Source organism: Nesoenas mayeri (assembly GCF_963082525.1).
Source record: "Nesoenas mayeri genome assembly, chromosome: 3".
Taxonomy (NCBI): Eukaryota; Metazoa; Chordata; class Aves; order Columbiformes; family Columbidae; genus Nesoenas; species Nesoenas mayeri.
Genome location: NC_137544.1, coordinates 86,327,366 through 86,339,856, shown reverse-complemented (window position 1 = coordinate 86,339,856; position 12,491 = coordinate 86,327,366). Strand labels below are relative to the sequence as shown.

General features: G+C 40.4%; 1 protein-coding gene across 1 annotated transcript in view; it reads right to left on the bottom strand.

Moving 5' to 3' along the window:
• LTBP1 (latent transforming growth factor beta binding protein 1) overlaps positions 1-12,491 on the bottom strand; it is a gene marked incomplete at both ends in the record, with an annotated part of 196,334 nt that overhangs the window by 170,074 nt on the left and 13,769 nt on the right. The window contains one exon of the mRNA XM_080340785.1: positions 10,419-10,707. Coding sequence (XP_080196911.1) covers positions 10,419-10,707 — 289 coding nt within the window. The remainder of the gene's footprint in view (positions 1-10,418; positions 10,708-12,491) is intronic.

The window sequence follows — 12,491 nt, the reverse complement described above, 5'->3', positions numbered from 1 at the left end:
TTTACTGGAGATGAAGTATATGTCTCTCAGGGTTCCTAAATCATGAGCAGAACAGGCTCTTCATAGATGAGAAATCACTTAGGCATTTGTAATTAATCAGATAGGCCCAGTCCTGAAAATACATCTGCCTTTGTCTAAGACACATCATTCTCCACATGAAGATTCTTGAAACATCTAGTTATCTGCTACACTAGCAAACTGGTATGATCAAGTGAACCCCCTGAAGAGGGGTTCTTTGTGTCTTTGTTATCTGTTTAATAAGGTTATTAAGAATGAATTCTCAATATAGACTGGAACTGTTAAGACAATACTACAAGTTATACTAATACCCATAACATGCAAATAAGCTAACAGTCGCAGCTAATTTTATTTTAAAGGGTTGAAGTTTAAATATTAAGCGAGATTTCTGATTCAATGACTAAAGGCAGACACATCTACAAACATAGTAAGCCTTTTCTCCAAGCTGAATATACCTAAAAGAGAGGAAAATATCTCTGATTCAGCAATCATGACAACGTTAAACAAACAAACCTCAATTTTTCTAAACACAGAACCCTGTTAAACCACATTTCTATGCCTAATATCAGTAATAAACCAAATTCTCACTTTGTTTTTCTTTCTTTGGAAGTTAACGGTCCATTTTCAAAATAGGCGTTAGTTTTCCAGATTAACCTACTGAGATCTATTCCCACAGGTCTAAAGTGTGGCAAATGAAAATTACATGAAAATTATTCCTATTAGGTTACTGATCATAGGTGCTCCAAGGAAAATGGCTACGTGCAATGCTGTTTTTATAATTTGCTTAGAGAAACAAACTTTAACCTGGGTGAGTTACTTTTAACTGTTTGGGTTAAAAGTCTCAATCAAGTATAAAATTGTTGCATAGTTGTTCTGGTATCACAGACATTTGCTAAGAGAGCAACTTTTTTAAAAAGTACACGTACCGAATGCCTAGAAAGACTTTCTGCCACGTGACAACAGTATTACGTCAAGCCAAATTTTAACAATACAAATACTCCTTCCTAATACTAAAAAACACAGTCATGCTACCCATGAAAAGCTTTGCTACTTCAGTCCCTCGCAAACCACCGGAAAGAAGTTCTTTGATTGTTTCCCAACATCTCCTGAAATAATTCCTTGATAAATGGTAAAAGTTCCAATAGCAGCACAATTCAAAAAAAAGGGAAAAAAAAAAAAATAAAAGCCATATTGGAACAGAACATACCAGTTCACAACACAGTAGCAAATGACACTGAAAAGTCCTCATTAAAGCCGCTGCTACATATCCTCATACCAACACTGAATGGCTAGGCACACGTGAGCTTTTTAAACTAGGGGAAAAACAAACAAACAAACAACAAAACAAAACAAAACAGACACATAAAAAAACCCCAAAACACACTGTTTTGGAATGGTGGCTTACAAACGTCTTTTCTACTAAGCTGACACCAGTGTATTTTTACAAGTAATTTACTTGCCTGAAAAGCAGTGCCTTGAAAGCAGAGACAATTATTTCTACATACATGGAGTATACCTAACTCAGGATGTCTCTATTTTGGTGTTATACAGAAGCATGAATATATTCCGGTACCACTCAAAGACAATAACTTGATGACAGGTTAATTAAAAAGCTGTTTACCTTGCAGACTCTGATCAATTTGCTGGGATTGTGGGAGGGAATGCTATGTTGACATTCTCAAAAGGAATGTGCCTCACAGGACAATATGAGTAACTGACTTAGATTAAGAGTTTTCAAGTCAATTAGGAAGAAATCAACCTGAGGGATAACAGGGTACACTACAGTTCGTTGCAGCAGGTGTTTTGTTAAAAGCATTGTGCAAAGGCACCTCAGAATCCACCCCAAGTAGCTCACAATCAAATATTAATTTTCCTGACTCTCCTTGGAGACACCTTGTGTTAGCAAACCTGTAACAAGGACATTGTGAGTTCATTACATGTTAGAAGCCTACACCGAAGGGATACAGTCATCAGCTTAACAATGCAGATAGACTGCCACTTTTCCATCTCTCTACACAAACCAGTGGGACTCAAGAACTGCTGAGAAAACCTCACCTCTGACCACTGGAGTTAAATTTTGAAGCCTGAGAAGCAGTACAACCTCAACGTTTCAAAGCACATGGTGCTGATACGAGCTCACAGAATTTAGACATTCTTTTCTTAGAATGAATCAGCCATGGCTCTGGGCTCTAGCAAGGCATATGTAGCATATGACTTACAAACAAAAGTTCTGAAGCCCAAGGTAATGGTCTATGGTTGTATCTTAACAGTGTAGTCACGGCTCACTCAAGGATTTGTTCAGACCCCTCTATACACTCAATATCCTCAAGTACACACCTAGGTGTATCAGCCCTGAGCACACATACACACACATGCCTAAGAACACAGATTAAATCCCAAATTGCCCCAAGAATGGGAAAAATCAGATTTAAGAATATTAATATGGAATATTCTGCATAGAATCAAAAATATTAACTTCACAAGACATCATTGCTGGAGTTATAGTTCAGTTATTTCCAGCTCCCCTGTGTGGCCCAAGGGAAGAGACGGTGTCTCCTCCTGAACAAAGAAGGCAGTGTATCATACAAGTTCCTGGCTTTGAAGGGGAAGTGTATCACAAAGAGAGAATGAAAACAATTGAACTACAACTTTAAGAAGTTAAGAAGTCATCACAGACTTTCTAGTTTTAGCTTGGATTAAGATTTTTTTTGTTTTGTTTGACTTTATGATGAGATGACTAGTTAGGTACATGAGTAAGATGAATCTTTTTTACCTTGGACTTTTGCAAGGTGTTTGACACAGCTGTTTCCTTACACAAAAATCAGTAAAACACAACTGGATTATAAAGTGGGTGCAAAAACTGCATGGCTGAATAGGTGAATTGTTTTCCTCAGAGATCGATACTGGGACCAATATCGTTCAACAACTTCATTAATGATCCAGAGAAGGGGAAAAATGCAGTCTCAGCAATTACACAGACAATTCCAATTTGGAGGGGTGATTGTTATGCTGTAGGCCTGAGGGATTTTGACAGGCTGGAGAAATGGGCTCATGATGTTCAAAGGCAAACACAAAGTCCTGTGTCTGAGATAGAGCAACTCTGTGCAACAATGCAGGCCTGGCACTGAAATGGCTAGAAAGCAGCCCTGCAAAAAGTGACCTGGGGGTCCTGGTGGACAAACTGAACACGAGTCAGCAGCATGTCCCTGCATGAAGAATGTCAATCATATATCGGGCTGCATTTGCAATGGCATACCCAAGCAGGTCAAGTGAATGACTATTACCTCTATCTGGCACTTGTGAGACTGCAGCTGGAGTATTGTGTCCAGTTATGGTCTCCCCAAACCAAGAAAGACACTGACACAGTAGAGTGAGTCCAGTAGTGGGCCACCAAGGCTATGAGGGACTGGAGCACACAGTCTATCAAGAGAGATTGAAGGAGGTGAATATGTTCAGGTCTAAGAAAAGGCAGCTCAAGGGTATGATATTGCAATCTACAACTGCCTCTTGAGAACATATAGAGAAGACTGAGCCACATACAAAGAGACAAAGGGTAACAATCAAAGTGCAACAACAGAAATTTCAACTACATATGTTTGTTTTGTTTTTCCTGAGAGTGGTCAAACATTGCAACAGGTGCCCAGAGATACTGTGAGATATCCAACCTTGCAGCCTTCAAAATGTTCAAAGCTCAACTGCACAAAGCCCCAAGCGACCTCTTATAGGGAATTGTGTTGGACCAGATTGCTTTTACTTCCAGCCCAAGGTTTTAGTTTTTCTGTGCTTCTAATACTAATACTACCCCAAAATCCTTGCTTTCCTTAAACTGTGGGGGTTTTTGTGTTTTGTTTTAAGTCAAAGTATTTTTGGACAGAAGTCCAATATTCTGTCAAGAGCTTCCATGAAGTATTTTTAAACAGACACCACAGCTAAGTCCAAGTCCAGGGCTCTTCTAACTCAAAAGCAGTGAAGTTTCACATGTTCTGTATACCTTAACTACAAAAAAACTGTCATAATTGTGATGAAAATGGATGTCCTCCAGAAATATTTACTCTCACGCTAGCTATTAACCTTCAAGAAATATTTATCTTATTTTTTTTAGACCGTCAACTGATCAATCATCACATGAACCAATCTTAGAATGCCATGCTCTAAATTACATCCAGTCAAAGATACAAAAACCCCTTAGTACACGAAATAGGAAATAGCTAAAAGAGCAGTCTCTTATATTTTACAGTGAATCTTAGCCAAGAGTTTGTACAAAGTCAGTCTTCACAGATTATTTTACATATATATGTAAATAAATAGTTTACAATTAGAGATTACATAAATAATATATTCCATTTTCAATTACAACTGTCCTACATTGCTGATTTCAGTAAGGTCAGAACACCATGCCCAGTTCTTCTCTCAGACATTTTTTTTCCAATCTAAATTCACATTAATCTCATATTAATTAGTAAAAGTTGGGGAAATACTGAAAAAAAAATACTACATCCTTGAACAGAAGTAAAAAATAGTTTTAAGACACAGCTTGACAGGTTCAATAAAATTAGCAGGTGATACACCTGCCTGTAATAGCATGAAACTAGACCCAGTGATCCAGCAGTATAGGTTTGGAGGAGACCTCTCAGGAGACATTTCTCTAAATCTGTCACCTAAAGCCTGTGCACCCACCTCTCCTTTAATGAGCTTTGCTTTGCAAAAGCAAACTTTGAAATTTCATCAACACCTGCTTCCAAAAAAGGCTGAAGGAGCAATGCTGTGACACCAAAACAGTGTCTTTTTGAACTCTAGCTGGTTGATGCTGTACTCCTTCTTGTGACTGTACTAGAAAGTGCCCTTTAAGGAACAAAAACTGTTCCTACAGCTGGTAAATGCATAAAGTCAAGCTGTTGGAGCTATGCTGCTGCCAGTACATGAGAGAATGAGATGTGAAAGGGACACCAGATGTTACTGGAGAGCTTTCACAGGAATCCAGGACCGCAAAGCACATGTTACTGAGATCAGAATTCACAACAGGTTCCAATAAGAAGCAAATTTTTGTTTCTGAGACACCACTTGTTTTCAGTCACAGATATCTACATCTTCTGCTAAGAATCTTCCGAGACATGACCTTGTATCTGACAGTATCCATCTTCAGCCCAGGGCTATGACAGACTTCACTAGTGCTAAATGCCTGTGTTCTAAATCCAAGATATTCCAGCAAATCCACCTCTCTCCAGTTTTCCTTCTGTTCAGCACCATATTCTTAAAAAAAAAACAAAACAAACAAACAAAAAAAAAACCCAACAAAAAAACCTCTGGAATCTATAAGTATCATTGACCACCATGATCCTAGGAAAACATGTAAAAACACACCTCAATAACTGAAATTGGAAAAGTTGCTTTCACACACAAAACAGAAAAAAATTGACAGAGGATAACAAAACAGAAGTGCTATAGAGACAAGCCTCCTCTAGGAGCTTATCTTGCTGTTCTAGGTTAGGTTCTGCCCTAACTCTCACCAGTCCTTGACATCTCTTCATAGCAGCAGTGTCTAGATCAGCATATCAACTGCACTGACTGCAGATGATTCCACTCTTGCCATAGCCTTCCCTATGTTTCTAGGAGTGAGACCAGAAAAATACCATTTAAAAAATATCCAGGCAGCTTCACACAATATACCAGATCACAGGACCTTCAAAGAGGAACTGAAGCAGGAACCAGCCCATTTGCTTTGCACCAATGATAGGGCCTGACCCTGTAAATTGTCCTAATAGTCTACACAAGAACTACTGCTAGCATTCCTTTCAACAGCTGCATCTAAACCTCCACCTTCTTCTGCTGTACTTTATATATATATAGACTGCTTTGGTTTGTGAAACGGCCCATTTGTTCTCCATCTCCCACTCGTATCACAGAATGTTAGGGATTGGAAGGGACCTTGAAAGATCATCTAGTCCAATCCCCCTCTCGGAGCAGGAACACCCAGATGAGGTTACACAGGAAGGTGTCCAGGCAGATTTTGAATGTCTCCAGAGAAGGAAACTCCACAACCTCCCTGGGCAGCCTGTTCCAGTGTCTGTCACCCTCACTGTGAAGAAGTTTCTTCTCAAGTTTAAGTGGAACCTCTTATGTTCCAGTTTGCACCCATTACCCCTTGTCTTACCATTGGTTGTCACCAAGAAGAGCCTGGCCCCACCCTCATGACACTCACCCTTTATGTATGTATAAATATTAATGAGGTCACCCCTCAGTCTCCTCCAAGCTAAAGACCCCCAGCTCTCTCAGCCTTTCCTCATACAGGAGACGCTCCACTCCCTTAATCATCTTGGTTGCCCTGCGCTGGACTCTCTCCAGCAGTTCCCTGTCCTTCCTGAACTGAGTGGTCCAGAACTGGACACAATATTCCAGATGTGGTCTCAGCAGGACTGAGTAGAGGGGAAGGAGAACGTCTCTCGACCTACTGACCACCCCGCTTCTAATACACCCCAGGATGTCATTGGTCTTCTTGGCCACAAGGGCACAGTGCTGGCTCATGGTCATCCTGTTGTTCACCAGCACCCCCAGGTCCCTTTCCCCTACACTGCTTTCTAACAGGTCATTCCCCAACTTATACTGGAACCTGGGGTTGTTCCTACCCAGATGCAGGACTCTACACTTGCCCTTGTTATATTTCATTCAATTTTCCCCCGGCCAACTCTCCAGCCTGTCCAGGTCTCACTGGATGGCAGCACAGCCTTCTGGCGTGTCAGCTACTCCTCCCAGTTTGGCGTCATCAGCAAACTTGCTGATAGTGCACTCTATTCCCTCATCCAAATCATGGATGAATATATTGAATAATACTGGTCCTAGTACCAACCCTTGAGGCACTTCACTAGATACAGGCCTCCAGCTAGACTCCACCCCATTGACCATGACTCTCTGGCTTCTTTTCTTCAGCCAGTTCGCAGTCCACCTCACTACCCTATCGTCCAGTCCACACTTCCTCAGTTTAGCTATGAGAATGCTGTGGGAGACTGTGTCAAATGCCTTACTGAAGTCAAGGTAGACCACATCCACTGCTTTGCCATCATCTATCCACCTTGATATGTCCTCATAAAAGGCTATGAGGTTGGTTAAGCACGGTGCCCCCTTGGTGAAGCCATGTTGACTGCACCTAATGACCCTCTTATCCCTGATATGCCTTGAGATAGCACCAAGGATAAGCCATCCCATCACCTTTCCAGGGATGGAGGTGAGGCTGACTGGTCTATAGTTACCCAGGTCCTCCTCCTTGCCCTTTTTGAAGACTGGAGTGATATCTGCTTTCCTCCAGTCCTCAGGCACCTCTCCCATTTCCCACAACTTAGTAAACACGATGGAAAGTGCCCTAGCAACAGCTTCAGCCAGCTCCCTCAGCACCCATGGGTGCATCCCATCAGGACCCATGAATTTATTGATGTCCAGATTGCTTAACTGCTCCCTAATCCAGTCCTCAGCAACCAAAGCAGATACCCCCATTGTCCTGACTTCCTCTGGGGCCTCAGGGGTACAGGGCTCCTCAGGACAGCCTCTGGCAGAGCAGACAGAGACAAAGGAGGCAATCAGTAACTCTGCCTTCTCTGTATCTTCTGTCACCAGGGCACCCACCTCATTCATCAGTTGGCCTACATTGCCTCTGGTGTTAGTTTTATCCGCCACGTATTTGAAAAAGCTCTGTCTGTTGTCCTTGACTCCCTCTAGCCAAGTTTAATTCTAAGGAGGCCTTAGCTTTCTCCCTACATGCTCTGACAACAGCCTTATGTTCTTCCAAAGTGGCCAGCCCCTCCTTCCATGATCTATAAACTCTCCTCTTTCACTTGATCTTGCCCAGCAGTTCCCTGTTTAACCACGCAGGTTTCCTGGCTCTCTTCCTTGACTTCCTATGTGTCAGGATGCTGATCTTGTGCCCAGTAGAAACAGTCCCTGAACACTAACCAACTATCTTGGGCCCCTTTACCTTCAAGCAGCCTTGCCCATGAGATTTCCCCCAGCAATTGTTTGAAAAGTTTGCCCTGCTGAAGTCCAGGGTTGCAATTCTGCTTGCTGTTCTGCTCCTGCCACATGAGATCCTGAACTCCATTTCATGGTCACTGCAACCAAGGCAACCATCAACCTTTACTGCTTCAACCAGCCAAGGCTGGCTTTCTCATTAGTCCAGAGACTCACTTTTCCATCTTCCCACTCTATTATTAAGCTGGCTGAAACAGATTTATCTTCATGTGATATCAAAGACTAACAGTCCTATCCACCTGAAAAGATTTGTTTATATCTAGGACAAAATTCTGAGGTTGAAAAGGGTCACATGAACAACAAAGCCTACCTGGGTTAACACTGCTTATGGAAGCATGCAGAGGCACTTTGGATAGCAGTTAAGAGATGACAATTTTTATTAGTCTTAAGTCGCTTCCGTTACATCTGGGATGTTGTCTCAGTCAAGCAGGAACATAGATTTTGCTGAAGCATCACATGCTGTAGGTACCCTCTAGAAACACTTTGAGAATCACAGTATGGCAACTATCACAGTAGCACAGAAGAATATCAATTTATCATCTTCTCTCTCATGCAAGAGGAACCCTTTATATCCCTGGACTCTGCTTTTCCAGGAACAATGGAAAACAAGTCTTCCCTAGAGGCAGCCACAAGCTACTAAACACTGTTTCAGAGTGCTTGGAACACAACAGATTTTTTTTTCAGGCAAGAACAAACTACATTTTTTTTCTCTTTTCTTTTTTGAAGTACATTTTACTACCCACTTTGGACAACTGGTCTTTATCATAACAGCAAGAAGAATTTCTTGAGAATGCTTGTATGTGGAGGGAGGGAGAAAAAGAAAAAGACAGTACGCTCTATAGGAATCAGTCCTGATAAGACAGGAATTCTCTGGCCTTTTTGTACTGATTTGCTGTACTGCATGCAGAGAAGCCAGGTGCTGAGGATTAGCAGTCCTGCTGGTCTGGATGGGAAGGAGAAGAAAAAAAGCCTGTTGATTTTACTGGTAACTTTCCCTTCATTTTAGTCACTTCAATAATCCTTGCTTCACTGATAGGGATGAAATTGGGCTCAGAGTACTACGAAATATTAAGACTGGGTAGCAATTTCTCTGTCCTGAAGACCATGGATGTATTTGTTCCTAAATCCCACCCTGCCTCACCTTCTGCTTTTCTCAAAGAACTTACTGGCTTAGGGTTTAGAACTCTAAGGGAACTCAGATAAGTTCCTCTTCCTATTACACAAGACACATATAAACCCAGTTTTGCTTGTGGCTCCACAGTTAGATGAACTAAGACGGCAGTAAAAGGAAAAGGAAATGTTTAGAAGGAAAGAGCCTGATAAAGATGTTACAAGACAACATCAAATATCATTGGCAGTGCCCATTGATCTCTGTTCTCAGATGCAGCTTTGGAGAAGGGTGGCAGGATATACTTGGTTGTCAGGAATATAATACCACTCAGGTGCATACTTTCTATAATCACACACCACTATTCAGGGTTCATTTTCCTAGTTCTGGGCAAGAGAAAATACAGTTTATTTCCCAGTCCTGATTATCTTACTCTGGAGGCTAGAAGTGAGATGGACAGCACTCTGCTTACAGCTATCCAAAAGCAACACCTGTTACAGGACAGAATTGCCTTTTGTCACTGACTTCACCTGAAACTGGAAGGACAGTACTTGCTGCAGACATCTAAAACTGTTCACATTCAAGTTGATCGCCACCCTCCTCCTTCCCCCCATATCAAAGGCAGCCCTGAAACAAGGTAAGGTCAGACTCATTAATAATAACATTTTAGTTAGAAAAATTTCAGACTCGCTTTAAGTATTTAAACTAATGAAAATAATATAAAAAGTTTAAGTCACCAGCTACTGCAGAGACAGAGAACAAAAACTCTCCAAGGAGTGTTTCCTTGCAACCTATGACAGGCAGATACAATCCTGAACCTCAAACACAGGCAAGCAGAAGTATCTATTGTAGTAAAGCCATACACATTTATTTTAAAAAAGAAAGTATAATGCAAATGGAAGAAAGAAATCATAACACAAGCACGAAATCTTACTCTCCTCGGTTATGCAAGGTTATGCCAGACTCTCTTCTAGGCTAAACTCATAAAGTCAGTAGTGTAAATCAAGAATAACTCCTCTGAAATGAGTACAGTATTGCCATTCTAAGGAAAATAAAGTTGACTGATATTAAGGGATATTCTGTTCAGGTGAGGAGATTTGGCTCATAAGTAATAGAAGTTTAAAAATCCACTGAAGTTTGACAGTTAAAATAAAAAGAACTTAAAAAAAAATATATCTGAAACTTTCCAAGTATGATCACTTGAAAACACTTGCAAGGAACAATGTTTTATAAATCTAACATAGCGGACTTCTTTTAAAGCAAAGAAAACACTTACTGTGGTTGCATTTGCTGAGGTAACCCAACAGGAGGTTTCTGCTTGATGGTGAATGCCATCTGAGTCATAGGGCCAACCTTTCGTGGGACCTGCACCTTCTGAGAGAAGGTCTGCTGGGCAGCCTGCTGGGGGATGGGCCACGGGGGAACAACAGGGCTCCGGCCTCCAGTGGAAGATGTGTCTTGCACGACTGTATCCTCACACGAATTACCTTTTGTTCCTGGTTTACACACACAAAGCTGAGGTCGCAGGCACATCCCTCCATTTTGGCATGGTGGTGCACAGTTAGCTAAGAAAAGACATTTTAAAAAGTACCTGTGAAACAAAGCACAAAGGAAAATGCAAACCCTCCCCACAACAAAAAAAGGCGTTAATTGCTAACATTAATTGGAGTAGGAGAAAGCAACATTGCTAAGCTCCACAAAAGGCAGTATACAAGTTGGTATAGATTTTACTGCTTTCCTACATAAGACATGCACAATGTTTGAACAACTTCAAAAAGTAAAATGCTGGTGAGCTAAAAATAAAATGGGAAATGCACAAGTCAAGAAATACAGCATTATTTCAAATCTTCCTGTTCGTGGCCTTTTACACTTTCCCTGCATCCTCCCTCCCTACATCTTAACAACCAAACTTCAACTGATGAAACAATATTACGCAGATTATACAATTTTACTACTGATCCAGGCTTGGATTCATTCTCTTACTATTCAAAATCACAGATCCTCCATAGGTACCTGGAAGGAATCCTTACAGTCACATTATAGATGACCAAAATGATGCAGAAAAGCATGAAGTGATTCAACCCTTCTCCCATAAAGCCCACATGAAATTCCTCCAATATCACCACCATACTAACACAAAACGAGATTCATAAACGGCTGCTACAAAGACACAGCTACACCTAGGGGCTGCATTCATTGAGGAAGCATCAGTGCTTGTGATTTTCCTAAACTAGCTTCTAGACATTCTTGTTACCACCAGTGAAAAGGCATCAGATTATTCAAAAGACAATTTACCTTCAGATACCTGCCTTCAGATAGGATTAATAACTGTGTTGCTCTATTCACTGACTACAGAGGGAGTCTACGCTCAACACCCAGCTTGTAGATGTAGTTAATGCAGGATCAATTCAATTCTGACTGAGCAAGAAACTTGGAGAAGATTCAAATGCCATGAAAAAAATAAAAAGGTGCAAAAGTGGTTGCTGATCATATGTATACATAACACTGCAAAGGCATGCCTAATTTGAGGATTTTGTTTGGATTCTTAAACTTATAAAGCTATTGTATTTAGAGCGTGTTAAAATAACACCAAAATGGCAAAACAAATTGATTATCTTATCCAGAGGATACAATTTAACAGTAAAGTACAATTCTAATTAAAATAGCTATGAAAATAATTTCTTCATTAGTCTCATTACAGTTGGCATACAATTAAGCATGAATAATAGCCACTGCTGAGCTACTTTGCTCCTTCAACCTAAGCACACTTTACCAATATTGAAAGATCTTGTAACATAAACAAAATGATATGCCAGATCATAAAGTCTGCAGGTTTTACTAAAATAGGTAAGATCATATCTTAACATGTGATTCTGCACCATATTCAGTTATATGCAGACACACATTTTTTTTATTAAGTCAGTTCACAGCATTCATCCAAATAAATTGGAGTACTTTGCACTTCAAGTTTTAATACATGCATTTATATATAAGAACAAAGTAAATACACAAAATAACTTATTAGGACAGGACTGTGTTAATTTGGAGGACTAATTTGTCAACTGATAATACCCTCTGATACAGACATATAATGTATAGCACCTGTACACAACTCCAGAATTCCCCTAAAACTTTAACTTGTGCTTTCTATGGGCTTATACTAACATATACTTAACCCTTCATTTGTTGTTCAGCAACATTTCTCCTTTTCAATACTACTTAGCTGAGCTAGCTTAATTGCATATTGTGCATCTCTCTGGCAACAAAAAAAGAATCATTCGCTTACTTATATTTCTGTTTATTTTGAGACTATATTTTGTCTTTGCTGGAAGACTGAAGATAATTTTCA